The 25545-nt window shown below is 48.2% G+C and overlaps 9 protein-coding genes and 2 non-coding genes; 6 read left to right on the top strand and 5 right to left on the bottom strand.

Moving 5' to 3' along the window:
• Positions 1–603: 603 nt before the first annotated feature.
• CNAG_02666 (hypothetical protein) lies at positions 604–2860 on the bottom strand. XM_012192562.1 has 3 exons: positions 2398–2860; positions 2178–2340; positions 604–2126 (listed from the first exon to the last, which is right to left on the bottom strand). Exons 1-3 carry the CDS (start codon positions 2777–2779, stop codon positions 767–769), a joined length of 1905 nt encoding a protein of 634 aa, XP_012047952.1. The 5' UTR covers positions 2780–2860; the 3' UTR covers positions 604–766.
• Positions 2861–3026: 166 nt separating this feature from the next.
• CNAG_02667 (hypothetical protein) lies at positions 3027–5770 on the bottom strand. The gene is made up of 7 exons (XM_012192561.1): positions 5410–5770; positions 3914–5336; positions 3701–3861; positions 3519–3651; positions 3386–3465; positions 3268–3315; positions 3027–3219 (listed from the first exon to the last, which is right to left on the bottom strand). The coding sequence occupies exons 1-7, from the start codon at positions 5572–5574 to the stop codon at positions 3202–3204; spliced, it is 2028 nt and encodes a 675-aa protein (XP_012047951.1). The 5' UTR covers positions 5575–5770; the 3' UTR covers positions 3027–3201.
• Positions 5771–5905: 135 nt separating this feature from the next.
• Positions 5906–7546, bottom strand: CNAG_12291. Its single transcript, XR_001045602.1, has one exon. It is a non-coding gene; the product is annotated as a hypothetical RNA (non-coding RNA).
• Positions 5936–7576, top strand: CNAG_07528 (hypothetical protein; the record flags this gene model as incomplete). The annotated part of the gene is made up of 3 exons (XM_012192996.1): positions 5936–6328; positions 6377–6617; positions 6680–7576. The coding sequence occupies 3 exons, from the start codon at positions 5936–5938 to the stop codon at positions 7435–7437; spliced, it is 1392 nt and encodes a 463-aa protein (XP_012048386.1). The 3' UTR covers positions 7438–7576.
• Positions 7577–7710: 134 nt separating this feature from the next.
• On the bottom strand, positions 7711–8340 carry CNAG_12290. The gene has a single exon (XR_001045601.1). It is a non-coding gene; the product is annotated as a hypothetical RNA (non-coding RNA).
• A 143-nt stretch (positions 8341–8483) lies between these two features.
• On the top strand, positions 8484–11006 carry CNAG_02670 (bud emergence protein 1). XM_012192560.1 has 5 exons: positions 8484–8823; positions 8885–8987; positions 9042–9155; positions 9225–9329; positions 9381–11006. Exons 1-5 carry the CDS (start codon positions 8574–8576, stop codon positions 10867–10869), a joined length of 2061 nt encoding a protein of 686 aa, XP_012047950.1. The 5' UTR covers positions 8484–8573; the 3' UTR covers positions 10870–11006.
• Positions 11007–11163: 157 nt separating this feature from the next.
• CNAG_02671 (pre-mRNA-splicing factor CEF1) lies at positions 11164–14258 on the top strand. XM_012192559.1 has 7 exons: positions 11164–11362; positions 11417–11497; positions 11564–11671; positions 11723–12002; positions 12056–12691; positions 12744–14056; positions 14110–14258. The coding sequence occupies exons 1-7, from the start codon at positions 11360–11362 to the stop codon at positions 14203–14205; spliced, it is 2517 nt and encodes an 838-aa protein (XP_012047949.1). The 5' UTR covers positions 11164–11359; the 3' UTR covers positions 14206–14258.
• A 236-nt stretch (positions 14259–14494) lies between these two features.
• CNAG_02672 (nonsense-mediated mRNA decay protein 3) lies at positions 14495–16708 on the top strand. XM_012192670.1 has 6 exons: positions 14495–14663; positions 14718–14861; positions 14915–15224; positions 15275–15382; positions 15436–15585; positions 15640–16708. Exons 1-6 carry the CDS (start codon positions 14561–14563, stop codon positions 16520–16522), a joined length of 1698 nt encoding a protein of 565 aa, XP_012048060.1. The 5' UTR covers positions 14495–14560; the 3' UTR covers positions 16523–16708.
• On the bottom strand, positions 16521–17938 carry CNAG_02673 (NAD dependent epimerase/dehydratase family protein). XM_012192671.1 has 3 exons: positions 17413–17938; positions 17082–17364; positions 16521–17029 (listed from the first exon to the last, which is right to left on the bottom strand). Exons 1-3 carry the CDS (start codon positions 17815–17817, stop codon positions 16623–16625), a joined length of 1095 nt encoding a protein of 364 aa, XP_012048061.1. The 5' UTR covers positions 17818–17938; the 3' UTR covers positions 16521–16622.
• A 187-nt stretch (positions 17939–18125) lies between these two features.
• On the top strand, positions 18126–20469 carry CNAG_02674 (hypothetical protein). The gene is made up of 4 exons (XM_012192672.1): positions 18126–18373; positions 18441–18712; positions 18761–20146; positions 20204–20469. Exons 1-4 carry the CDS (start codon positions 18279–18281, stop codon positions 20380–20382), a joined length of 1932 nt encoding a protein of 643 aa, XP_012048062.1. The 5' UTR covers positions 18126–18278; the 3' UTR covers positions 20383–20469.
• Positions 20470–21361: 892 nt separating this feature from the next.
• CNAG_02675 (CAMK/CAMKL/GIN4 protein kinase) lies at positions 21362–25334 on the top strand. XM_012192558.1 has 7 exons: positions 21362–21914; positions 22012–22231; positions 22282–22573; positions 22625–22840; positions 22891–23099; positions 23159–24819; positions 24878–25334. The coding sequence occupies exons 1-7, from the start codon at positions 21761–21763 to the stop codon at positions 25201–25203; spliced, it is 3078 nt and encodes a 1025-aa protein (XP_012047948.1). The 5' UTR covers positions 21362–21760; the 3' UTR covers positions 25204–25334.
• Positions 25335–25545: the final 211 nt, after the last annotated feature.

Below are 25545 nucleotides of genomic sequence, written 5' to 3'. Positions count from 1 at the left end.
ATATCCATATGCTGGACAAGTCTGGCTGACGGACCAAGGATGAGCTCTACATGTCTAGTAGAAAAAGATCGATGACTAAATAGGTTAATTGATGCAGACTCCGTCATCTGTCATTGACGAAGATTGGCTTCTTCGAATGATATAAAGCCATAATAAGCTATTTGCAAGGGTAATTCCAGGCGGTTTTCTTGCACCGCCAAGCTAGTTGCTGTGTATGGCTAGTATATTTAAACTGACCGCAAAAGAATAAAATCTTTATTGAACCTCACACTCAGCGGCACCCGGATCAGCCAGGCAGGACACAGCTTGACGGAAGCAGATTGTTCAAATCCATATTATAACAAATCGTATTTTATATCTCTGTTCCTGAGGTGTGGGTCCCAGGAAAGTCCCAAGCAACATGCACAAGTCCCTGGGACTTTTCGGCGAGGGCCGCTGTAATTATTGAGTTTTTCTCCATAGTAAAGGAGGGTCCAAAGTCCAATTATCGAGTTTTCTTGCCTCAACACAACTTTTTTTGCGTGGCGGACTGATGAAGATCGTGGAAATGTGATTACCACATTAAACATTACTAAACAAGAAGAGTATAGCAGATTCTCAAAGCGCGCATATAACAGGCAAAATACATATGGGCGATCCTACATATATACAAGGCTGGAGATCCTAAAGCAAAACAAGGAGCACTGCCTTCATACTCCGTCCATAACTCGTAATAGAAACCGACTTCTTCCTCCTTGACAGTAATTCAACAAGAAGGTTTTTGCAATCATCGCCTCCTTAAAATTACTCCGACCATGATCGCTCCGACACCCACTCCAACCAAGAATAAATACGCGGGCAATTCTTTGACCCTTCTCGGTAAATCGTCGTCCTCATCTTTGCCCCAGCCGAGAAGGTCAAGCAAGGATAACTTTCTGCCCCTGAACGGTACATTGACTGGCACTATAGGAGTTGGGGTATTGGATGAAGTGGTGTTTTGTAATCTCTCTTCTAAATCCTTGATCCTTTCCATGAGCTGGGCCATCTGCTCTTCTATCTTCTTCTCCTTCTCTTCCTTCACTTTATCTGCTGGTCTGATATCGGCTTTCGACAAATCGTGAGCAGCAGCTCGTGTAGGCCTAAGTGTGACCTTTCTAGCCGTTTCCCAGTATCCTTCATCATTGCCCCCGTCTTGCTCATCAGCATCTCTGTCATCGAGTTTCAGTGACAGTAACTGATGGGGATGTCCTCTGTTGGTGGATGACTTGCCAAGTGTAGCATAACGGCGCACATTCTTAGAAAATTGCTCTCCGTTGGTGAGAGATTCATTAGGTGGTAATACTTTAGCTTTGGATGGGGTCGCGGACGGGGTGACTTCTTTCGAATCCGATTCGGTTGGCACATCCAAGCCAGAAGGCTGTGTTGTATGTTCACGCGCAGGGGCGACCGAGGTTCGACTGCGAATAGAACGCCTTTCAGAGGTAGAGTAGATATTTGAATTAGGAGACTTCGATTTATCCTCCAGGGGATCATATTGCTGTGATGGTTCTGATATAGCCGGCTGATGAAGTCGCCCATCAGGAGAAACTATGGGGTCTGCGGCCTTTAGAGGCGCTTTGAGGGTGGCCCTTCCCGTATCTTCGTCTTCATCATTCAGTTTTTCTCCCATGTCCTCCAACATTTCCTCGATGGTTGGACTCTTCCTTCCGACTCTTGCAGACGTTGCTGAACCATGCGAAACGCTCGATAAACTTGACGCATCAGACAAATTCCTTTTTCTCCCATACCCCTGGATGAACTCTTCATGTTCCGACGGTTTGAGTGCTTCTCCGGTCACTTCCCATCTTCTCCAACGTTCGATAACGCTGTCCCCAGTATGTTGTGCAACGAGTCGTGGAGGTTCACTCTCATCGTTACAGCCGAAGCTCGATTCAGAAGCAGATGAACGTGCATCGTAGGCTTTTGCCATCCGCCTCACTCCTGTCGACCCGTCATCGTACGAAGTTTCATCTTCCTCCAAGAGTGTTGGCGACTGAGGGAACCGAGAATTAGGCAGGGAATGCGGGTCTAGGAGTGACCTGCGGTGCAGGCGGCGTGCAATAGTTTGCAAAAGTGGTATGAATGGAGGCGCTCTTGATGTGTTGTTTCTATGTTGCACTTTTAGCTCAAATAACTGACGGGGCAGATGGAGTACTCACCCCCATCCCTCCGAGCTACCGTCTAGGAAGACCGTTCCCGATACACGTTGTCTCAGCACCCAACACTCAATATCTGCTATCAACGGCGCAGGCAGAATTTTGCCTGCACCATCTGGACCGCCTGTGCGTAATTCATATGTCAAATACTGGGCTAATTCAGACGCTGACAGTTTAGTAAGTAAACATCAGCTTGAGCCTTGCAGTTGCGACGAAAACTTACGGGCCCAGTGCTTAGGATTGCCGGGCAGATTAATACCTTTCTCTTTGCCTTTTTCTTTTCCTTTGACTAGCCAGTCAGGCAAAGTCTCGCTCCTTCTTCCCAGCTTCCTGACGCCAGGGCTATCCACGCTTCGACGTCTATCGTCCACTTCGCTTTTATCCACCCCTTTCCCTTTCAAGCTCGAATGCGCCGGGTCTCCGTGCTCCAGTACATTGTTGAGGCTTCCCATACTCCGGCTGGATCTGTGCGCCGACCCAGGAGTCTGTACCGGCGAACTGCAGCCGGCGAAGAGGGAAGAGGTGCTCTGGAGGACATGGGGGTCGTATGGTTGATGCTTCTGGGGTGTGGTTGGGGATGACGGTGTCATTATGATGAGTGTCATATGTAGAACATAATAAAGAAGGCAATGCAATGTAGAAAAGGAAAAGGGTTATTTACAGGAACGAGCGGAGCGACACTCACACACACAACCACGAAATATGCAGCAACACAAAGCGCGATCAGGGACTGACGCGTCGTGAGTGATTTTGCCACTGGGCAAATAATCTCTCTGGTCTATTCCGTCGATGAATTAACAGCCCTATTTCGCACACTGTTCGTACAGGATACGCATTTCACTACTCCTGCTTTATAGCAACCATCCTCCGGGAAAAAGGAGGGGTTATCATTTGGCATTAATTTATTAGGCATATTACTATCATCACTACAAGAAGGTAACAAGTACAAAGTACAGCATCAATAGATTTTTGTGTAGGCAACGTGTGGCAGAGATTAGTCTTTTTCGATAGCTTTGTATTTACAGGGTCATGACATATATTTTTCCTGGGAGCTGTTATTCGTATTTAATAACAGATGGCGAATTAGGCTCACCTTCCAAACCCACGACAGGCCAACAGTGTTACTAGATCCTTGTGCTATCTATGAAGTGAATTTTGCTTTAGCTTTCTGATCATTTTTCCATTTCTATATCCAGTTCCAGGCGACTCACAGCCATTCTATACCACTTCGCTGCTTCTTTCATGTCCTTTTTGACGCCGTTTGAACCTTTGGATAACACAAATCCAAGTTCTGCATGTGACATCACATGAGCCTTTGCACTTTCAGAGTAGAAATGAACTTACGCTCTTGAGCCGAGAGATCTCCCAAGTTGGCTGCGAATCTGAGGTATTGCAATGCAACATCTGGCGCCTTTTTCACTCCGATCCCTCCCAAAAAACAATTTCCGACTTCAAACATCCCAATAGCCAAATCCTCCTGAGACTTTTACATTAAAGCTTGTCCCATAAAAAATGTATTTTCTTACCGTCATTTTCTTTCTCTCTTGGGCCGTGAGCTCCATTCTGCCTGGTGAGGTATGATTTGTAAGGCCCCCTTCAGCGAGCGATACGTCACACGCTTGACTGAGCTCAGCAAATGCACGTTTGTCATCTATTCCGACTCCCAAGCCATATCTTAAGGCGAGACCTGGATTGCAAATCAGTTAAAGGCATCAAAACGAAGGAAACAGTCGACTTACCCCAATATATCTTCCCAGTCGAGTTTCCCGCTTCTGCTGCCTTCATGAAATAGTAAGCGCTTTTCGACAGTTCCCCTTTCCCTCTGGCTTCAATTCCCATGCACACTAGATCATTCGCCGAACGATCTATTACTGAAATTGGAGTACCGGCAGTTTTGACTATAGGCTCGGACACCACCCTGTTCCGCATCTCCTTCTCCTGTTCCAAAACGGATGCGGATACTTTCATATATTTGCCTCTGGGAAACGCAAAATCGCTCTCAGCTCTGGAGTCCGACGGAGATGAATCGCCATCAAGGTCATAGAAAGAGTATCCTGACTGGAATGACATTTGGGAAAAACGGCCCACAGGAGGCAGACCGAGTGAAACAGATGAGGGAGTTTCATTTTTCAGAGGGACCATACGAGGGGTGAGATATGAGGATGAAGAGATTTGGGAAGATGTGGGATTAGGTTGGAAAATTATACCGGTGTCAGACCGTTGGCGATAGGGTGGGTGAGCTGGTCTCATGGGTATGCTTGATTCGGAAGCTTGCCTGTTCATTTTTCGAATGTCTTGGACGGGGGGGGTCCGAGGTATCTTTCTGGATGACCGCCGCACAATGGGTGGTGCTGGTGCAGAATTCGGCGGCGGCGGTGGGGCCCTTTTCGGGATAATTATAGGTTTTTTTAACTTTACTTGCCCTTCATCCCCTTGTTGTCGACTCATTGTTGCCTTGAGTTTTGACAGTCGCCTATTTGGGCCGAATGCCTTCGTATTTCCTCCATCATCAATACCATTTATAGCATGGGGTATTCCATAAGTGTCGAGCCACTCAAATTGAGACTCATCCTTACCCCATTCGCTTCCCTCTTCGCCATGTACACTGATGCAGTCAGCGTTGACTTCAGTTTCCTTGGGATGTAAAGGTACAGGAGCTTCACGAGTCAAAGCCTCTGCCTTGGATTGTGACTTTGTACGCCTGGGAGGTACAGAATCCAATTTCAAAGGTGTGGAGGAAGTTCCAGGGGCGGTAGAAGGAGCAGTTGATGGACGAGATGACAGTGATAGGCTTCGAATAGGAAGGACAGAAGTCATAGGTTTGTGACCTGCTCCCACTGTCTGTTTATCATTCCTTGTCGACGATGATGTCGAATTTGATGACGATTGGCTGTTCGTGGGGTTAGAGTTGTGAAGACTAAGATGTGAGTCACCAGAAGATATAGCTTTTGGTGTTACGGGGGACTCCATCTCATCTTCCTCGTCATTTTGTTGGCCAGTCACGGTACATTCGCTGGCTAAAGAATCGATAGACAAAATCGAGTTGTGGCGGAAAAGATTGAATTCGAGCGCGGGAATAGGGGGCACATTAGATGGCTGACCAGGAGACAAATTTTCTCTGTGGAGAGAGCTTGAGGCAATATGTGATTCCGATGCAGTATTCTGATCATAAAGCATTAATGGCTGTGATGATGGAATGTCTGTAATAGAGAAGAGATTCGGTACGGCAACTTACCCAGCCTTTTGCAATTCGCCCTTCTATCTCCAAACGGGCAAGCGGACTGACGAAGCTATCGACGGCTTCCCGCGCTGAAGGTCTTCTTCTTAGCGAGTGATTCCGGGGTGGGTTTTGGAGAGCAAGCGAAGCCGATTGAGGCGGTACTTGTGAAGCCTTTGACATGTCCTCTTGCGCCTGGGATTGCTCGACCAGCCAGGCGAGTCGAGAAAGCTTGAACAGCTAAAAAGTATCTTATACGGTGAACGCTCCTAGTTAGAAAAACAAAAAAACGTAGAAAATCGTCGTTTGAAAGGTAATCTGATTGAGAAATTGTAACAGCAGCCGCTATACTCACCCGATTCCAATGCCAATGCTGTGACGTCGTTTGTTTTGTTTGTTTACTTTTTCTAGAAAACGATCTTACGAAGTCCTGTTATTACTACTCGTACTCACGTGATTTTCGGACGTCACGGCAATCTCGGACAAATCAATCTACTGTACTTCACCATGTATTTACATCTATATCTCCACAACAGCTGATTCTATGACCCTCACACTTGAGCACAAGATAAACAACCCCCTTGAAAGCTATCAGAAAGCCGCAGATTTATACGAGGTCTCAAAATCATCCCTCTACGACCGTCACACCGGCGTACACTCGTCCCATACGGCCTCGGCCCCTCGACACCTCTCTATCGTACAGGAAGAGGAATTGGTCAAAAAAATCAACGAATATGCTAGGCGAGACACCTTCTTGACGCCAAGACACGTCGTTGAACTTGCAGAAGCGGTCTATGATGGAAAATTAGGCGTCAATTGGGGCTCACGGTTCATCCAGCGACATTGCGATACCATACATTCGCGTTTTTTCTCTTATCAAGAGCTCGGACGTCTACAAGCAGACATTCCTGAGACACGCAGAGCTTTCTACCACCTTGTATGTATCTCGCAGTATTTGCCGAGACTATTTGAATGCTTTTCACAGGTCAAAGATGTGTACGATACTGGTCTCTACGCCCCCCGCCTTATCTTCAACATGGACGAAGTTGCTTTCGAGCTCTCGGCTCTAGAAGGGTGCGCAAAGTTGCGCCTCGTACCCATCCAAAGAATGGCCAAGCTGTACCACCGTCAAATGAACACATCACATCTGTGGCTTGCATCGGCATCGATTCTGCACCAGTTCCTCCTCTCATCATCTATCAAGGCGCACAACTGCAAGAAAGTTGGTTCAAGGTGCGGGAGAAGGGTGACGGGGTGGTGCGCCAGCTCGCTATCAACACCGATTCAGGCTGGATCAACAGCTATGTGATGTTGAAATGGCTTGAAGACGCCTTTGACCCCTATACTCACGATATTGCTAGTGGAGGTTGTGAACGACGACTACTCATCTTCGATGGTGCCGAATCGCACACCAAAGTGGATTTCCTTGAAGCATGTTGGGCTAGGAACATTGTCGTGATACTTCTTCCTGTGAAGATGGGCGGCAGGTTCCAACCTCTCGACGTCGACTTCTTCAATGCCCTCAAGGCAGCGTACCATCGACAACTGGATGAATACCAGCTCGGTAACTCCCTTAGAGGGGTGGTCATGGGGATATTTTGGGGCTGGCACCAGAGGGCGTGGCGGGAGACGGCGACCTCACGTCAAATTCGAGGAGCTTGGAGGAAATCGGGCCTGTTTCCTCTTGATCCTGCCATCATGAAAGTTGAGGAGCAAGCGCCGGCCACTCCTTCCCCCCAAGCTACCACTGAGGACCTCCTTACCCCTCGCAACCTCCGCATCCTTCGTGCGAACAATCGCGCGGTCCGACAGGGGAAAGTTGACCCGTTCTCAGCCATGCTTAAGCTTGAAAAGGCCAGTGAGCAGCTGATGGCGAGGAACGCGCTTCTGGAGGATGAGTTGGCGAGAGTCAAGGCTGCCCAGGCGCTTGACAAAGCTACTCGGGGGAGTAAGAAGAAGCAGAGGTACCCTGAGGGTCAACTCTTTGACCCATTATATCAGGAAGAGCATGCTGAGGAGCTTGCCGTAAGGAAAGCGGAGGAATAGGAGGCTAGGAGGAAACGTAGGCGTACTACTCGAGTAGACGCAACGGGACGGAGTCAAATGCCGCTCGTTACATGCACTTCGGGCCGATTGGGCACGTTCTAGATTTATGTAGCTGTACATGTATTTGTTGTGATGTTAAATACGATAATTCATGATGAAACACAGTAGTGTGATATATCTGAGATTGCCGTGTGTCCGAGAGCCAAATGAGCACGAGTAGTAAGTACGAGTAGTGTTGTGAACTTCTTTGATGATTAATTAAATTTCATCTCCGTTACTTGCAGCAGGCAATGTTGTTACAACTCTTCTTGGCCAACTAAATATTCGACTCGATGTATGCCACAGGACTCGACTAACCGATGCTCACCGTCGCCAAGCATATGCATACGTTCGCACAAGCCTTCTTCATTATTGGGCGGCCGAACCCCATCATCGCCTCTATTCATTCACTGGACTAAAGCTAACATCTCTCCAGGTCTGTGAGGCTTGGTAATAAACATGACAGCTATTCCTCCTGAGAGAACGGGTAACGTCTGATCGATTTGACCTTATTCAGATGTATTTGTCCATCCAGATTGCTTACGCAACAACTGTTTCCTTCGTTCATAATTTGTCGCCGAATGATTCCCCTGTCGCAAAAATATATACGATGAGGTAGTAGTACATGGGATCAGAGGATGATGATGGCTCATTGCGGAACAGTATGTGAACGCCCTTTGGCGAGCGAAGCTCTAAAGGCATACCGGAGATTGATCGAAGGAAGACCCTGCAAGACTCGGAGTACTACTCCTCCGCTATTGCTGGTTACATAGACATTAGCGACATCAATAAGCGCACAATGGGCAGTCTTCGTGCACTCCGAGTAGTAACGGTGGCGCATCTAGCGGATGAAGACGATACTTGGTGGTGAGAGAATGAATATGATCCAGATGATAGGTAAGTACGTAGTTGAGTACTTTTCAACGTGGACACCGCCGCCGCCGCCACGGCACAGTCTGAATGACAACAGAGCAAAACAACACACGCCGCGGTTCTCTTTTCTTTTCGTTCGTTCTCATATTTCGACCGATCTTTTATCATCGCGTACCAGCCCATTTCCGGCAAGCTCTCGGCAACCAATCGACACAGCGAATACTATGAAATCTCTCAGGCGCTCTTTAAACAATGAAAAAAACAGCGGTTCCCCTCAACCTTCGCCCCCGCTACCGATCTCTTACTCCGGGAATCCTCATGCGCTCGGCAGACCAGCTGAAAAAGTAGCACCTCCTCAAAAAGTGATTAAAGCGCTCACCTCCCATCAAAGCACGAATCCACAAGAGCTGAGCTACAGCAAGGGCGATTTCTGGTATGTGACGGGAGAAAGAGATGTCTGGTTCGAGGCGTTGAGTAAGTCGTAATGTTGGATGCGAGAGACGCGTCATATCGGGCTTTGGCTAATAAAATATAGATCCACTCACTGGATCCAGGGGATTGGTGCCCAAGATTGATTTTGAGGAGTTTGTAAAGGGCGGTAGGCATCCGGGGGGGCAAAGATCGGTCGATCATGGAAGGTAAGAAATTTCATGTGGAAACACCATGACGTTGGCGAGTATTGACAAATTCAGTGTTAGACCAAACACGCCGTCCCATAGCTCCGTGTCTCAAAAAGATGTACGAAAAGCGGGTCCAATATTCTCGCCGCCTGCTTCTGCCGACGAAGCCCGGACACAGAAAAACCCGTAAGCTTTGAATCATCTAAGCGTTAAATCATCTTCTGTTTGCTGAACTTATATCTGATTCGATTACAGAGTGTACGCGATTGTGCAGTACGACTTTCGAGCTGAAAGACCAGACGAGTTGGAAGCCAAGAAAGGAGAACCCATTGTCATCATGGCCCAGAGCAATCATGAATGGTGCGTCATCTACATCAATCATCGATAATAAAGGCTCAAAGTTCTGTCCAGGTTCGTTGCAAAACCTATCGGGCGTCTCGGTGGCCCAGGGTTGATCCCTGTTGCCTTCGTAGAGGTTAGAGATCCTAAAACGGGGCAGCTTATTGAGATTGAGCCAAACTCGATCCCCATGGTGGAAGAATGGAAGAAGAAAACTGCAGAGTACAAGGCTGCGGCTATACCTCTCGGGAAACTTGACATAGCTCCTGGGCAGGGTGTCACCAACTCACCTTACGCTCCGGCACAAACCACCCGGACCTCCGACTCTTATAGTTCGATGTCTCGTACAGGATCTGTGTCAACTACTTTGATCAACCCTCCCAGTGGGGCATCGTCGTCTTCTACCACCCCTGCGCCCACTGAAAGGTCCTCAAAGCAACCCCCTTATGTCCCTGTGAAGAACGAAATGTTACCTCTCGGCGACTTGATGTCTATGTCTGTTCCCTCGTTTCACCAGGAGAATGGCGTATATTGGTTCCGCCTTCAGGTCACTTTTGTCCCCGATGATCTTACCGCTTCTGCTTATACGTTCGGTCTTTATCGATCATACGAAGACTTCTACGACTTTCAGATTGCTCTTCTCGATACATTCCCCGTCGAAGCTGGTCGATCCGGTTCCGCTGACGGTCGCTCTACGCCGGAGCGTATTTTGCCGTATATGCCCGGCCCAGTGGATTACGAGATTGATGACGAATTAACTGAATACCGAAGGGAAGAGTTAGATGTGTACGTCAAAGAGCTGCTTGATCTGAAGTCCAAGGGTGCCGGCTTTATCCTTCGGCATGAATTGTTTAGGGCATTCTTTGCTACTCGACATGGTGATCACTTTGAGAAGGTGTCGAGACAAGATGCTTTGGGAGAGCTAGAAGAGCAGTTGGCAGATGTCAGACTGGAAGACTATGGCGCCCCCACAAACGGGATGAGATCTCAATCTGTCACATCACGACACTCTCAGTCCCCCAATCAATACCGCCATTCTCCACAAGCTTACCAAAAGCACACTGTATCGAAGAGCATGTCATCACGTGGCGCATCACCTCTTCCGCCCATTAATACAAACCCTCATCATTCGTCGAGACCTGACTCATCGGCTTACTCCGCATCTGGCAGGCAGTCCGCCGCGGCGCATTATGTCTCCGGGGGTCCTTCCACCGCCAACACATCGTCGTCATGGGGTATGGGTGCTGGAGGTCCTCCTTCAACTTCCACGAGCGCCACTACGCCCGGTACTGCACCCCAATCTGGTCCGCCGCCGTATATAAAGATAAAAATTTATGATAGGGCTACTGATGACCTGATCGCCATACGAGTACATTTAGCTGTGACGTTCGCCGAGTTATCTGACAAAGTGCGAGCGAGACTAGGACCAGGGGTTACAATGTTGAGATATAGGGTATCGATGGATAGCGGAGAAGGTTATAGGGAGCTGATGGATGATAAGGATTTGAAAAATTGGTTGAGAGCTGAGGGCCAAAAGTTGGTCCTATATGCCGAGCAATGAGGTGTTGCGGAATATTCTTATGAGGTGGAAGTGAAGGAGTAGAAAATCTGAACTGTAGACTATATCTGTACCAGTGATGTTTGGGATTAGGGTTAAATTCTGTTTTAGAACGTTAATGCAGACGCATATTTCCGTGTCTTGTTAAAAGTATCGCATACACTCAGCGAACTTCGTTCTGTAGAATAAGAACGCGAGAACATACCAGGTGTATATGCCACATCGAGATAACGCCGCAAATTCCGACGCTGTTGCAGCGGTTGCTTGGTGGCCGTGCGTGGTCATTATGCTTGAAACCTCGAATTCACTAGACATCGATTCAGCTTCTGTTTCTCTTCTTTTTTTCCATCCGGAAGGATCGTTCAGGCCGAAGCACATCTCGTACTGCACCGCAAGTCTCAAAGGAATCGGACTGTCAATATCATAGACTCGGACGGGGATTGGAGAAGGTATACTCTCACGTTCCAAAACCTTACATCATTGTTACTTCATAATGGTCAGTGTGCATTGTGTCTTGTTGCATAGACGAAAGCTAAATAGTGCATAACAGCGAGTCATTGTCAAGGGCGGTGTTTGGAGAAACACAGAGGACGAAATTCTCAAGGCCGCCATCTCAAAATACGGTAAGAATGTGAGTATAAGCCGCACATCTATCCACCAATCTATGGGAACGAAGTTGACAAGCTGGGTTTCACAGCAATGGGCTCGTATCTCATCACTTTTGGTCCGAAAAACCCCCAAGCAATGTAAAGCGAGATGGTACGAATGGTTAGACCCTTCGATCAAAAAAGTGGAATGGTCAAAGGCAAGCGCATTCGGTGTCATGCAATGGTGTAATGGCTAACAGTGGTTTCAGACGGAGGACGAAAAGCTTCTTCATCTTGCCAAGCTCATGCCTACTCAATGGCGGACCATTGCTCCTATCGTCGGTCGTACAGCTACACAATGTCTTGAGCGATACCAAAAACTTTTGGATGACGCGGAGGCGAAGGACAACGAGGAGCTGGGATTAGGAGCAGGAGAGGATGAATCGAGCAAACCAGCTACCGATGCTAGAGGTCTCAGGCCGGGAGAAATTGACACAGACCCCGAGACAAGACCAGCGAGGCCTGACCCCATCGATATGGATGATGACGGTACGTGTATCAGAATGTTTGGTCGCCTGTGCGGTTCATTGATGTCTCATTAGAGAAGGAAATGTTGTCGGAAGCGCGAGCGAGATTGGCCAACACACAAGGCAAAAAAGCCAAGCGCAAGGCCCGAGAAAGGCAATTGGAAGAGGCCAGGCGATTAGCTTTTTTACAAAAGAAGCGTGAATTGAAAGCCGCTGGTATTAACCTTCGTGCCAAGCCGAAGAAGAAGGGTATGGATTACAACGCCGACATACCCTTTGAGAAGCAGCCTGCTCCTGGTTTCTACGACGTCACGGAGGAGCAAGCCAAGGTCTACACTGCTCCTGTCGGTTCAACACTTCGGGCCCTCGAGGGAAAACGCAAGCAGGAGTTGGACGAGATTGAAGAGAGGAAAAAGCGACAGAAGAAGGGAGATGGCAAGTCTAACCAAACGCAGCAGTTTGTGGCGGCCCGAGAAGCGCAGATCAAGAAACTTAAGGAGCAAGAACAGATTATTAGGAGGAGGAAGCTAAATTTGCCGATGCCTCAGGTTGGAGAGCGAGAACTGGAAGATATTGTCAAGATCGGGCAAGCAGGAGAATTAGCGAGGGAGCTGGTTGGTGAAGGCAACAGGGCGACAGAGGGTTTGCTAGGCGAATATGAGGCTTTGGGCCAGGCTAAAATGGCTAGGACACCAAGAACAGCTCCTCAACGTAAGATCATTATCTGTTTTTCAGTCGTTGTGCGGTGCTAATGTCGAGTCAGAGGACAATGTTATGGCCGAGGCCCGAAATCTCCGAAATATGATGGCAGCACAAACTCCTCTTTTGGGAGAAGAGAACACTCCTCTGCACGGTCCTTCTGCAGGCACTGGATTTGAAGGAGCCACACCTCGACACGATGTTGCCGCTACCCCCAATCCTCTTGCGACTTCTGCTCGAGGTGGCGTACTCACTTCGACTCGAACAATCCCTGGTGTTGATGCCACTTCTCTGCGGACCCCTTTCCGAGATGATTTGAACATCAACTACGATGCATCCGTGTACGGTGTAACTCCCGTGAACGAGAAACGCCGCCTTGCCGAGTCTCGCCGAGCTTTGAAGGCTGGCTTTGCGGCCTTGCCCGAACCTGAAAATAATTTTGAGCTTGCTGAGACAGAAGGAGATGAAGAGGAGGCGGAAGAAGCCGAGCCTTTAACAGAGGAAGACGCTGCCGAGAGGGATGCGAGATTAAAGGCTGCTAGAGAGGAAGAGGAGCGACGCGAGCTTGAGAGGAGAAGTACTGTTATAAAGAGGGGTTTGCCCCGACCCGTCAACGTCAACACATACAAGCTTCTCGAGGATCTCAACTCGGCTATAGTTGAGCAGACCGACGAGGAGATGGCGGCAGCATTCAAGCTCATCAATCTTGAAGTCGCCATGCTCATGAAGCACGACTCCATCGCTCACCCTCTGCCTGGAACCTCTACCCCTGGTGGCCTGGCTTCTGAGTATGACATGCCAGAGGACGACTTTGTCGCCGCGGCCAAGAAGGCTATCCACACAGAATTGACTAACGCATTGGGTTTACCGGGTGCGAGCGATGAACATCTACGTTTGGCAATTGGCGCAGTCGCTGAGGAGAACGAAGCTGCCTTTGCAGAAGCGTGGGCTAAAGAACGTGAAGGTCTTGTCTACTCCCCTTCAACTCAATCTTGGGTTGATAGAACCTCTCTTTCTCCAGAGGAACTATCCGCATGCTACACTGCGATGATCAACGCTTCTCGAGATCGCGTTATTGCTGAGGCGACCAAGGCCACCAAAGCAGAGAAGAAGCTCGGCAAGCAGCTGGGTGGTTACCAGACGCTCAATGAGAAGGTAAAGAAAGCCATTGTGGACGTTATGGAGGAGACTCACCAGACCAAACGAGATATGGAGACATTCCTTATGCTTAAGGGCATAGAAGAGGCCGCAGCCCCGGCCAGGTTGGAGAAGATTAGAGAAGAGGTTGCTGTTTTGGAGAGGAGAGAGAGAGATCTGCAGGCTAGATATGCAGAATTGAACGACAAAAGGAGAGAAAACCTTGCAGCCATTGAACAGGTACGTCAATGTCATTTCTTGTGGAAATTACTCAAATTAATCATCTTTCACAGCTCGAGGAAGACAAGATCGTTCTCGCTGCTCAAGCGGCACTGGAGGCTCAAGGAGGAGAGGTTGCGGATGGTGATGTTGATATTAACGGGGCTTAGAAGTGCAAACATATTACTGGTATATCAATGCATTGTTGTCATATTGGTTGTGATGTTCAATCAGGATTTGTTGATGTGTTATTCACAGCGTATCATCATGTAAAGCCTGCTGTTAGGCAGCGAAGCTGTGTTAAGCTTAAGTGAGGGACTGATCATATTTGTCACCTTAATTTAACCCTGATTAATGAATAAATAAGTAATTAATAATGCGCCGTTTGAGCGGCGGAGGAAGCCGCGCTGATAAAGATTTGAACCGCGAGATTTTTGGAAGGTCGTATAAATTACTTGACTGGAAACTTGATATATAATCAATAGTCGATTATTCGGCAACTACACTTTCAGTAAATTATTTAAGATGGTGGCATTGGAGTACACCCCAGACGCAGCGGGGCAGGAAAGCTATATCCTGTGTGCCGACTGTGGGACAGTCATCTCGAGTGCCAACGGCGCTGGACTTTGTAAGACGTTATCTGCTTGCAACTGGTATAATAGCTAATGAGAGTTGGTGAAAGGTGTTGGTTGTTTGAGAAATACTGTGGATATTACCGAGGGCATCCCCAAAGAAGCCACACTTAATTTCTGTCGAGGATGTGAAAGGTTTTTATCGCCACCCAATACCTGGGTCACCGTTCAGCCGGAATCTCGAGAGTTGCTTGGTGAGTAAAATGATTGTTCTGCAACTGGACGGAAGCTCATCGCCATTCCATAGCTATCTGTCTTAAAAAAATCGCCAGACCTTTGATGAAGGTTCGGCTCATCGACGCATCTTTCATCTGGACCGAACCCCATTCCCGACGTATCAAACTCAAGATTACAATTCAAAAAGAAGTTCTCGCTCATACTGTCTTGCAACAAACTTTCGAGCTTACCCTTGTTGTTCACACCGGGCAATGTCCTTCGTGTACAAGACTAGCCGCAAAGAATACCTGGAAAGCTAGTGTACAAGTTCGACAGAAGGTCACTCACAAGAGGACCTTTTTGTGGTTGGAACAATTGATCTTGAAACACAATGCCCATAAGTTAGTCTTGCTGTTTTCTCCTGAAAGGCTTGTATTAATCAAAGCTGTAGGGATACAATTAATATTGCGGAGAAGAGGGACGGTTTGGATTTCCTCTATTCCGAAAGGAACAATGCCATCAAGATGTGTGAATTCCTTGCTGGTGTCGTCCCTGTTCGGTACGTCGTTTTCCCAGCATCCAAAAAACGATGGCTCATACATGGTATTGCAGAGTCAAATCGTCTGAGCAGCTTATTTCATCTGATACTCACTCCAACACTTCCAACTACAAGTTCACTTACTCCGTCGAGATCGTCCCTGTCTGTAAGGATGACTTGGTCTGCTTACCCAAGTCTCTCGCTCGAGCTTGGGGTAACATTTCGTAGGTTGCAACTCTGCTCATCTGAGATTTCAGCCTGACATGCCTTTCATCTAGTCCGCTTACCATTTGCTCCCGAGTGGGCAACACTATCCACTTGCTTGACCCAATGACTCTTCAGCAAACTGATGTAACTGCCCCTGTCTACTGGCGCCAGCCTTTCGACTCCCTCACCACCGTTGCGGACCTTGTTGAATTCATTGTGCTTGACATTGAGCCTTCGGGACCCGTTCGAGGCAAATATGTGCTTGCCGATGCCCAGGTCACCCGTTCCAGTTCGACAGGTAATAACACCGATGACGATGGAATGGGCGACGATGGTATCTACCACACTAGGACTCACTTGGGCGGTATCCTACAGCCCGGAGATACTGTCCTCGGTTATCATCTTACCAATGCCAATTTTAACTCTGATTCCTTTGAAGCGCTTGAAAGCGGTCGAATCCCTGATGTTATCCTCGTCAAGAAGACTTACCCCAACAGGCGTAAGAAATCCAAGCCTAGACATTGGAAACTTCGTTCCATCGCGAAGGAAGCCGAGGATGTGCAGGATGGTACCGTCGGTCGAGGTGCCCTGGGAAGGCGAGGAGGTGTGGACCAGAAGAACGTCGAGAGAGACTACGAACTGTTCTTGCGGGACCTGGAAGAGGACAAGGAGATGCGTGCCGTCATCAATCTTTACAAGGCAGATGCGCCGGAGGAAGGAGAAGACGAGGCTATAGCCGTCGAGAAGAAGTCCGGCTCAGGTCTGCATGGTGGGAAGAGAAGAAACGGGCTTGCAAAACAAGCTCAGCATGATATGGATATTGATGGCGATGAGGCCGTGGGAGAAGAGGTTGAAGATGATGAGGAAGAGGACTTCCCTGAAATCGATATGGACGAGTTGTTGGAGAACTTTGAAGAGCTTGACATGGGTGACAGTGCAGCAGAGGTTCTGTAAACAATCTATAGTAATCTTTTTTCCATGTACCATTATACCCAGAGATCGCATAATAATGAGATATCACATTTCTACTGGCTACAAAAGTCTATTTTTTACCCTACTGCTGAGAGAGTGCCTTGTTAATTCTCTGCACTTCCTTGTCAATGTCATTATAGAATTGCTCCTCATCGGTGTACCTAGGGTTCCATCCGATACTCTTACTCCTGTCCGCAACACCTCTGGAGTTGCTACCAGAATAATAACTTCCATTAAAGTGTTGATCGATCTCGTCCTTGGTAAATGTGGTAGGGGTAGATTCAGTGCCTTCAGGAACTGCCTTGTGAGTGATAAGAGACTGGCCGATGGCGGAAGCCGCGCCAAAGAGAGTATATTCGCCAGAGATACCAAAGTAATATCCCGCTGGACCGTGACCGATAGTAGGTTTAGGAACAGTGGCCTTCTCCCAAACAAGACTGTAAAGCTTGCCAAGATCGATGATGCAGACATGAGGCCAAATGTTGGCACCTAATAAATGGTCAGCTCCGGTCAGTTAAACAAAAAATTGAGGAAATCTTACCTTTGCCAACGACACCGGCTCGCTTCCTCCTAATAGCAATCTCAATCAATTGAGGCATTTGTTGAGACGTGGGGTGAGAAAGACCCTTCTCGAAAACTTCTCCTCGAGCAAATCCCCAAATGGTAGAAGGGAGGATGATGTAAGACTTTATCACACCGGCTTGATCAGCCTTGACGATCTCAAGGTCAACATTACGGTGAGGAGCCGTGTCCGCCACTTCAGTAATAGAGTGAAGAGCAGGGCCAAATCGGGTAGCAGGGGAGGGGTTGAGGTCGGTGTAGATCTGTGCTTGCATGAATATGGAACGTTGGATAAACGAGTGTCAACGTACAGTGTCAGTTGGGTATTCTCCCCGAGCGTCGTCTGCCAAGACGCCAGTGCCACTAGTCTGGATCAGGAGAGGCCTGTGGCCACTCTTCTCCTTTCTCTTCTTCATACCTTCCAAGATGGCCTTCATACCAGCAAGGTCGTCGGCGTTCGCACAGGACACGACAACATCGTGGTCGGCGGCGGCATCTCGGAGCTTGTCATACTCTTCAAGTGAGCCAAGGAGAGGAACAATCGTGACATTGTGCTTTCTAGCGATCTCGAGAGAGGTGAACCTATTGATCTTGGCTGGGTCTCGGATGAGAACAGTGATCTTGGAGGGAGGTGTGCTAGAAGTAATGACAGCTTCGAGAGCTGTGCCTCCAATGTAGCCAGTAGCACCTGTGAGGAAGACGGATTTTCCGGACATAATTGTTGTTGCTGTAGTGGTGTTTTCTGTGGATGTATACGTTAATGAAGTGGGATTGTAAAAGAATGGGTAGGCAAGAAAAAGGGGTCTTTATACGGAGCGGAACGCAGGAGGAGCGATGTGAGCCTATGATGACATCAACGTAACCATTTGGGGCGCCGCCCAAGCATACTCTGGCGCTCTCGGCCCGATTGTGGCACATCTACCTCCACTTTTTGCTTTGTCATCATTTGACGTTTTGTTGCAGGACTGGCTCGGTGGTCCCGATCTCAGTTCGATTGCTTTTTCGATGTTCTTCTAGAACTTGCGACGACCTTCGCTCACGTGTCCACGGCGGTCTTATCGATTAGATACTGTTGGTTTCGCCCGTCGTCACTCTTCGTTATAGTAGTTCAGGCTTTTTAGACGTTTTGCTGTCCCTTATCCCGTCCCATCCTGCCGTCCCACCCTGCACATAGGACATGTCCAAGGTTCAGCTATACGTTTATGATCTCTCTCACGGTCTCGCCAAGAGCATGTCGCTTATGCTCACTGGCAAACAAATTGATGGTATCTGGTATGTATCTGCTTGTCCATAAGTGGGCTTAGAGGTTTATGTAGTTGCTAATCACTCTTTGGGTTAGGCATACCTCAGTTGTCGCTTTTGGCCGTGAAATATACTATGGGCAGGGTGTCCTCGAGTCCAAGCCCGGGGCGACTCACCATGGTCAACCTTTACAAATAATTGATGTCGGTGAAACTCATATAGACGAAGCAACATTCAATGAGTATCTTTCGAGTTTGGGTGAAATGTACACTCCTAGCAAATACCACTTGATTGAATTCAACTGCAACCACTTTACGGCTGATGTCGTGGGCTTCTTAACTGGAGCAGAAATTCCAGCTTGGATTAGTAGTGAGTTTCCGAGACACCCTCAAATGATGATATTGACAATGTCGGAAGATCTTCCCTCCGAGTTCCTCTCAACACCTTTCGGACAGGCTATGAAACCTCAAATAGACGCAATGTTCCGTGGCCCAACAGCACAGCGTCCTATCCCTGACAAAATCAGCAGCTCCAATGCCTCGCCATCACCTTCCATTGGTTCCTCATCTGCACCTGGAGGCCATACTGCTGCTGCTGGCCCTTCTCTTGCTTCCACATTATTACAGTCGGTCGCCGCGCAAGCTACTGCACAGGCAACTGGCCAATCTACCGCAGCCAGTGGATCATCCAGACAACCTCTCAATCCTGAAACATCACCCCTCACCCTCGTTTCATCTACCGTCAACTTTCATTCCATTCTCTCACAGCACTCTGCTGTCGTCGTAAACTTTACCAACACACCCTCATGCCCCCCTTGCCGGGTCATCAAACCCGTCTATGAGTCGATCGCCAGCTATCATTCTGCCGTCTATGGAGTCAAGGGTGCTCGATTTGTGGAGGTCGAATTAGGAGTTGGGCAGGGCCGAGAGATTGCAGGTGCTTATGGTGTGCACGCCACTCCGACCTTTATATTCTTCAAGGATGGCAAAAAGATCGATGAGATGAAAGGCGCTGCCAAAAGGGAACTGGAGAACAAAGTTGAACAGTTCTTGGAGGAATGCTATCCTACTCACCCCCACCGCAAAATGTATCTTCCCGCGGTTGAGGGATTGCCGAAAAGAGCGATCACAGTTAGCAACTTGCCCAATTATCCGGCTTTGTTGAATAAGCTCGAAGGGTTCTTAGCAGGCAAGAGAAAGACAGAAAGCTTCATGGTTCTAAAAAACGAAGTGGTGCCATTCTTGGAGGGCAAGAATCTTTCTGAAACAGAATTGGCTGCTCTGCTTCAGAAGTGGTTTGCTGCCACCCAAGACTTGCTGTCTGCTCTTCAGCCAACAGAAACTTTCCCTTTAATCGACCTCTGGCGAATTGCCCTTCAATGCCAACCAATCATTCCCTTTCTTGGTTTGGGGCTCTCGACCGCCTCAAACAACGCTGAACCCATCATCGGTATTATTTCTCTTGTTTCAGACACTTTCGCTTCTTCTCCGGAAGCCATACCCAAACCCTTTATCCTCACTGTCCTTCGTTTTCTGACAAACTTGACCTCTTGCGTTGAACTGACAAACCTTGTGCTCGCGCACGATGGGAATGTTTCCACTTGTGAGCAGCTCATCAGCGTGTTGGTAGAGTCTCTTCTGTATCCCGATGTGGGTGTAAGAAGCGCGGCTGCTGGCGTGGCGTTTAACATTGGTCTCTGGAGGCATCATAACGTTGTAGAGGAGACTCCAAGTGTGGATTGGGAGCTTGAGATGATTAGTGGTTTAGTTGAAGCTCTTGACCGAGAAGAGGATGAGGACGTCGGTGAGTTGCTCTATCTCGGATTGCGACATGCAGCCCATTCCTAATGTATTTGAACAGCCCATCGTCTTCTTGCGGCCCTTGCTTTGGAAATCTACCTTTCTCCAAGCTATGAAGATAATGTTCAGCCTATGCTGCAGGTCTTGGAAACATCCAATAAGATTGAGAAGAGATGCAAGGTTTGGAAGAGAAAGGAGGTCAAGAAATTGGGAGAAGAGATTGCTAGAAAGCTTTGCTAGGCTCGTATCGAATAGATGTTACTTGTAGATAGATACGAAGACACGATCCCGAATTGTTGCACATGTATGTATATTCTTATTCACGAACAAGCTTATCCGCTTGACTGCCAACTAGCAAGATGGGTTTGAAATAAATCTTCTATTTCACTCACTTGCAGGCTTCTGCTTTTTTTTTAATGCACTTGGAAAATCGGTCGGTTACACCATTATTTATACGTTGAATACCTATCGGAAATAAACAGTAGCGAACAGGGATAGCGGGCGAAGTTCCATCCAGAATGTCGTAGTACGCAATAATCGACTTGTTGTTATCACTCATTGGTCATGATTATTGTGATGACCATTACCAGCTGCAGCATACCGAAAGCATATAGTCGACATTATGACGGTGCAGAGAGCTTATCAAATGCTGACTGTGAAGCTAAATGAAAACTGAGAACGAACGAATATTATGAACAGCGAGATCGATCGTGTTCATTGGCCGGTGATTAATTAGTGACTAGTAACTGGTGATCAGTGACAGATGGATGTTGAATGGTAAATGCAATGTGGTCTGCCCTTGTCTTCTAATCATGTTCTATCTCATGTCTCCTGCAGACTGGAGACTGCCAGAATCATATGGAGCGTTTCATTGGAAAGTTACGCCCGTTCGAAGGTCTCATTGAAAAATCCGAAGAAGTCCAGAAGAGCACGGAACGGCATCCACCGAGCGCCAGCGCGAATACTCAGGGGAGGTGATGAGCCATCATGAGGTTACGCAAAAAGTGGCCAAACAACGGGATATTTCACGTCTTTCCCTGTACGGCAAAAAACCGTTGGACCCTTTGATTTTGATTGGCCTTAGGTGTTGCACCGCAGAACTTTCACCTGCGCGGCTGATTTCTGGCATTTAGCTCAGGGTAGTCATGATTTTGGTAAACAGGCGCTACAAGATACAGGAAGCGAGAATTCTCCTTGCTCGTAGCTTGCGGCTGAACCCCGATTCTATCTGCGCCTGCGCGCCCCTTTCACCAGCCGTTTTCCACTTCTACGCAGCTGACTTGCACATCTCTGCTTTTGTCATTCCTTACGACAGCTTCCTTCTATTATTCCTTGTTTCCAATCCCACTATCTGATAGTCTCTCTTTACCTACCAATTCATCACTGGACTCGACACAACGAGGAACTAGGATACGACACTATCGACGACTTTTCGACGAGTACAATCGACATTGCTGTCTTGTTTGCGTTGAATTTTGCAACAAACACCGCCCACGACATAATCTATAACGCCTTAAACGACACAACCGCCCCTCTGTCGCTCAATCACTCAGCTTGTATCTTGCCTTTGCGAGTATATTAAAGCCAGTAATCAATACAGTACGCGACGTAAACGGCAATGCCGTCATCATCAAACGCCCACGATGACGGGGCGACGAATCAACGACAGGCCACAGTTACAAGAAAGAGAACTAATGGTTCTGGTACGCGTGATGAGAAGCAGTATATTGGACAATGGCGTATAGGGAGGACGATTGGGAAAGGGAGTTCAGGTGGGTGTTGATATGATAGCGTCTGTCACACAACGAACGGCATCAACGTCTGTGCACGATATGATAAAAATGCTGATGTCTGTGCGTTACGCGATAGGCCGTGTCAAGATCGCCAAACACGCCGTGACAGGCAAATATGCCGCCATCAAAATCGTACCCAAGGGTTTGATTCTCAACTCACGGATGTCCATGTCAGAGGCGGGTGCAAGGGCTGACAAGGTCCTGCTTGGTATTGAGAGGGAGATCGTAATTATGAAACTCATTGACCATCCCAACGTGCTCAACTTGTATGATGTGTGGGAGACCAGCTCAGAACTGTGAGTAATCGAGAGATGCCCTGCCCCTATCCGCGTTGATCGCCCGTTAGTTATCTGATCATGGAATACGTGCCTGGAGGTGAACTGTTTGACTATCTCGTCAAGCGCGGTCGACTCCCAGTATCAGAAGCGCTTCATTATTTCCAGCAAATCATCTACGCTGTTGACTACTGCCACCGCTTCAATATTTGTCACCGCGATCTCAAACCCGAGAACTTGCTTCTTGACAAGGACAAGAACATTAAAGTGGCAGATTTTGGGATGGCCGCTTGGGAAGCTGGCGAAAGAATGCTCGAAACAAGTTGTGGTAGTCCCCATTACGCGAGTCCCGAGATTGTAGCAGTAGGTCCCTAACAAAAATTTCAGAGAGTTGGTCTGATGAGTATCCCACAGGGCAAAGCGTACCATGGTTCATCATCAGACATTTGGTCTTGTGGTATTATCCTGTTCGCCCTTCTTACAGGTAGACTTCCATTCGACGATGACAATATTCGCTCCCTGCTGCAAAAGGTGAAGATCGGTATCTTCGAGATGCCTGACGAAATCAAAGATCCAGCCAGAGATTTATTGAAAAGGATGCTAGAGAAAGACCCGGAGAAGCGTATAACCGTAAGTCCGGGCCTCGTTCATTGCGTATATTAGCTTAAGACGAACCTTAGATGCCTGAGATTCTGAGTCACCCCTTCTTCGTCTCACGGCCCCCTCGTCCTATTCCTGGGAGATCCCTTGTATCACCTCCTACGCTCGATGAAGTTGAACGCCCAGTGAACTCGGTCGATGAAATTGATCCCGATATCATGGGCAACCTGAAAACTCTCTGGTCAGGCGTTTCGGATCAGGAAATCATCAAGGCGTTGATGTGTAAAGAGTAAGTGCTGTTTTACTTCCCATGAATGGTATCCAGAATGGCCTAACGTATCATATCAGCAAAACTTGGGAAAAGACCATATATCATCTTCTTATCAAGTACCGCAATAAGCATCTTGAGAACTACAACATGGAGGAAGAGGAATACGCGGACGCTCGAGAACGTCGGCAGACACGAAAACAATTACAGTCTAGTTCGTCCCCTGCTCGTAGAAAAGGCGTACCGGCTCAAGACCAATCTGCTCGTCTTGCACCTCTAGGAGAAAATGAGACTGTCGCCAACACCCCTGTTAAGCGACCTCAGGCCCCGACACCCAACAAAGCCTCTCGCAAAGCCCCTCCTGAATGTCCCACCCCGACTAAACAAGTATCTCAAGCTCGAGGCCCTGCAGGACCTCGTCCTCCTAACAGCAGAGGCACCTCTGGAGCTAGCAATTCTTCACAAGCCCCAGCAATCGTCTTGCAGGGTGCAACTCCTACCAAAGAATTGCCTTCTCCACACACCACTTCGTCTCGTCCTCGTCCCGAAGTGATAACTACTCCTACTTCTCCGGCACCATTGAACGTTCCACGCGTTGAAGACGCCAACTTGCAGACCTTCCTCAACCAGATTGCTGATCAGATGAACCGTTTCAGCGCCAGGTCGTCAGTGGCGTCACAATCTTCTACTTCTAGCTCCGCCGTCTTGGGGAGTGACTATCAGGCTTGTCTTGCGTTTGCTGCGGGAGTGACACCCTCTGCCAACCCGTCGTCTTCTGTGACGGAAAATGTCATTGAAGAGCAAGGACAATTCGAGGATGCTGCCGATGACCAGACTGACGCCGAAGTAGCTAGCATACACTCTGGTTTTACTGCATCAATTGCTCCTCAAAGCCCGCTCACAGGACTCGGTCTCGGTGCGCCCTCCGCTGTTGTCCGACCAGGATTACATCCTGTTGCGGGACCTAATCAGCAGAGATGGAGCTATGCTTCATCTGCTGGGTCGTCTTATCAAGGTTCTTCTGTTGGGTCGTACGCCCCCGTGGAGTCTCCTCAGTACATCCACAGCCCTGTGGAAGTCCAGGCTCCTGTCTTGCAAGCCGAGCGATCAGCGCCCCGACCGCCTCCACGAGCTACGCGCCCAGCCCCTCCTCCTATTTCCAGGCCACTCCCTTTCAGCCCGGCTCAACATGCATATTCTGAACCCACCGAATCTCTTCTCCCTCGTGACACATCTTATGTCATTATAGAGAATTCCGAGCTTCCTAGTGACGCAAGCCTCAGCTCTTGGGGTAGCAAGTCATCTGGCTTCAAAGCCCACCGGGGTTTGGATGGCTTTGGGATGCTTAAGAAGAAGAAGCTCAGTGTGGAATCCGTCCCCTTTTCTTCTGGGGATCTCGGTTCTTCAGCGACATCACCTTTCAACTCACCGAAACGATCATGGTTCAACAATCTTTTCAACTTTAAGCCTGCCACCTGCACCTTATTGTCAAGAGATAACGTTTCCAATACTCGCGAAAAGATGCGGAAAATACTACTCAGCATTGGCGTGAGGACAGCAGTGACGGAGATTGACGGGCACAAGGCGTTGAAGTGCAGACTAGACGAAGTTAGAGACAATGGCAATGTGACAACTAAGGGTGTGAGGTTTAGAGTAGAATTCACGAGGGCGAGCACTAGTCAGGCGTACAGCACTCTTGTTACTCTTACACAGGAGAAGGGAGCCGAGTCATTGTTCCGAGGTAAGTTTGATATCATTAGGTATGAGACGGATATTAATGCGCCCCGTACATTTCATAGCTTGCTTCTCTGAGTTGAAGCATTTTATGGACTCCCAACCCTCGACACCTACCACACTCTCTTTGAACAGATCTTCAGTCGAGCAATCACGTTCAGTTAATTCGTCCAACCTCCTTCCTGCTCAGTCATACCAGCAGCAAAGGTATAGCGCCACGAGCGCAGACGCTTCTGCCGGTGCTCCTACAAGTCCTCTCCTATCTGCTCCTCCAATCAGATACACTGCTAGCGCACCTACCACCCCGGTCATTGACAGTAGTCCCAGATTTACCTCTCCATACCTACAATTACCTGTCTCTCCTCAGAGTCTACAGATGCCCTCTTATTGAAATGACTATCACGAATTTTGATCGTTTGTTATATATACCCTTTTATATGATATGGTAATGAGGTCGTTATCTACCTAATGTGAGAGCAGCAATACATAGCAAATGCATGCTGCTTTAAAAGCTTCCCTTTCATCACTTGAAGGATATTATGATAACAAACTGTCTATTTGGCGGACGAAATGAAGGACAAGGCAACTGACGCAAGCAACTTGATTCGTCGCTTGTGGGCCTCCATCCTCATGCTCCATTCTGGAGTTCGTCGGGCGATCTCTCAGTAGAAGCATCTGTGTCCCCCAATAATTCATAATTTGAACCCTCGCTCGGTTGACAAAGACGTTGTTG

This window comes from Cryptococcus neoformans, chromosome 3, assembly GCF_000149245.1.
Source record: "Cryptococcus neoformans var. grubii H99 chromosome 3, complete sequence".
In the NCBI taxonomy this organism is placed as follows: domain Eukaryota; kingdom Fungi; phylum Basidiomycota; class Tremellomycetes; order Tremellales; family Cryptococcaceae; genus Cryptococcus; species Cryptococcus neoformans.
The sequence above is the reverse complement of the archived record's forward strand: the minus strand, read 5'-3'. Positions and strand labels throughout refer to the sequence as shown.

Bases quoted from the DNA above. Each gene is read 5' to 3' on its own strand.
- CNAG_02675 (XM_012192558.1), top strand. From the start codon at position 21,761: ATGCCGTCATCATCAAACGCCCACGATGACGGGGCGACGAATCAACGA. The intron at 22,574-22,624 runs GTAGGTCCCTAA...AGTATCCCACAG, and splicing joins CGAGTCCCGAGATTGTAGCA to GGCAAAGCGTACCATGGTTC. The intron at 24,820-24,877 runs GTAAGTTTGATA...TACATTTCATAG, and splicing joins AGCCGAGTCATTGTTCCGAG to CTTGCTTCTCTGAGTTGAAG.
- CNAG_02667 (XM_012192561.1), bottom strand. From the start codon at position 5,574: ATGTCAAAGGCTTCACAAGTACCGCCTCAATCGGCTTCGCTTGCTCTC. The intron at 5,337-5,409 runs GTAAGTTGCCGT...CTTTATGATCAG, and splicing joins GGCGAATTGCAAAAGGCTGG to AATACTGCATCGGAATCACA. The intron at 3,862-3,913 runs GTAAGTCGACTG...TTTGCAATCCAG, and splicing joins GACTGGGAAGATATATTGGG to GTCTCGCCTTAAGATATGGC.
- CNAG_02673 (XM_012192671.1), bottom strand. From the start codon at position 17,817: ATGTCCGGAAAATCCGTCTTCCTCACAGGTGCTACTGGCTACATTGGA. The intron at 17,365-17,412 runs GTACGTTGACAC...ATGCAAGCACAG, and splicing joins GAGAATACCCAACTGACACT to ATCTACACCGACCTCAACCC. The intron at 17,030-17,081 runs GTAAGATTTCCT...ACCATTTATTAG, and splicing joins AGCCGGTGTCGTTGGCAAAG to GTGCCAACATTTGGCCTCAT.
- CNAG_02672 (XM_012192670.1), top strand. From the start codon at position 14,561: ATGGTGGCATTGGAGTACACCCCAGACGCAGCGGGGCAGGAAAGCTAT. The intron at 15,225-15,274 runs GTTAGTCTTGCT...TCAAAGCTGTAG, and splicing joins TTGAAACACAATGCCCATAA to GGATACAATTAATATTGCGG. The intron at 15,586-15,639 runs GTAGGTTGCAAC...CCTTTCATCTAG, and splicing joins CGAGCTTGGGGTAACATTTC to TCCGCTTACCATTTGCTCCC.
- CNAG_02671 (XM_012192559.1), top strand. The intron at 11,498-11,563 runs GTGAGTATAAGC...TGGGTTTCACAG, and splicing joins TCTCAAAATACGGTAAGAAT to CAATGGGCTCGTATCTCATC. The intron at 12,003-12,055 runs GTACGTGTATCA...ATGTCTCATTAG, and splicing joins CATCGATATGGATGATGACG to AGAAGGAAATGTTGTCGGAA.
- CNAG_02674 (XM_012192672.1), top strand. From the start codon at position 18,279: ATGTCCAAGGTTCAGCTATACGTTTATGATCTCTCTCACGGTCTCGCC. The intron at 18,374-18,440 runs GTATGTATCTGC...TCTTTGGGTTAG, and splicing joins AAACAAATTGATGGTATCTG to GCATACCTCAGTTGTCGCTT. The intron at 20,147-20,203 runs GTGAGTTGCTCT...GTATTTGAACAG, and splicing joins AGAAGAGGATGAGGACGTCG to CCCATCGTCTTCTTGCGGCC.
- CNAG_02670 (XM_012192560.1), top strand. From the start codon at position 8,574: ATGAAATCTCTCAGGCGCTCTTTAAACAATGAAAAAAACAGCGGTTCC. The intron at 8,988-9,041 runs GTAAGAAATTTC...TGACAAATTCAG, and splicing joins AGATCGGTCGATCATGGAAG to TGTTAGACCAAACACGCCGT. The intron at 9,156-9,224 runs GTAAGCTTTGAA...ATTCGATTACAG, and splicing joins GCCCGGACACAGAAAAACCC to AGTGTACGCGATTGTGCAGT.
- CNAG_02666 (XM_012192562.1), bottom strand. From the start codon at position 2,779: ATGACACTCATCATAATGACACCGTCATCCCCAACCACACCCCAGAAG. The intron at 2,341-2,397 runs GTAAGTTTTCGT...CTAAACTGTCAG, and splicing joins CAATCCTAAGCACTGGGCCC to CGTCTGAATTAGCCCAGTAT. The intron at 2,127-2,177 runs GTGAGTACTCCA...AGTGCAACATAG, and splicing joins GGTAGCTCGGAGGGATGGGG to AAACAACACATCAAGAGCGC.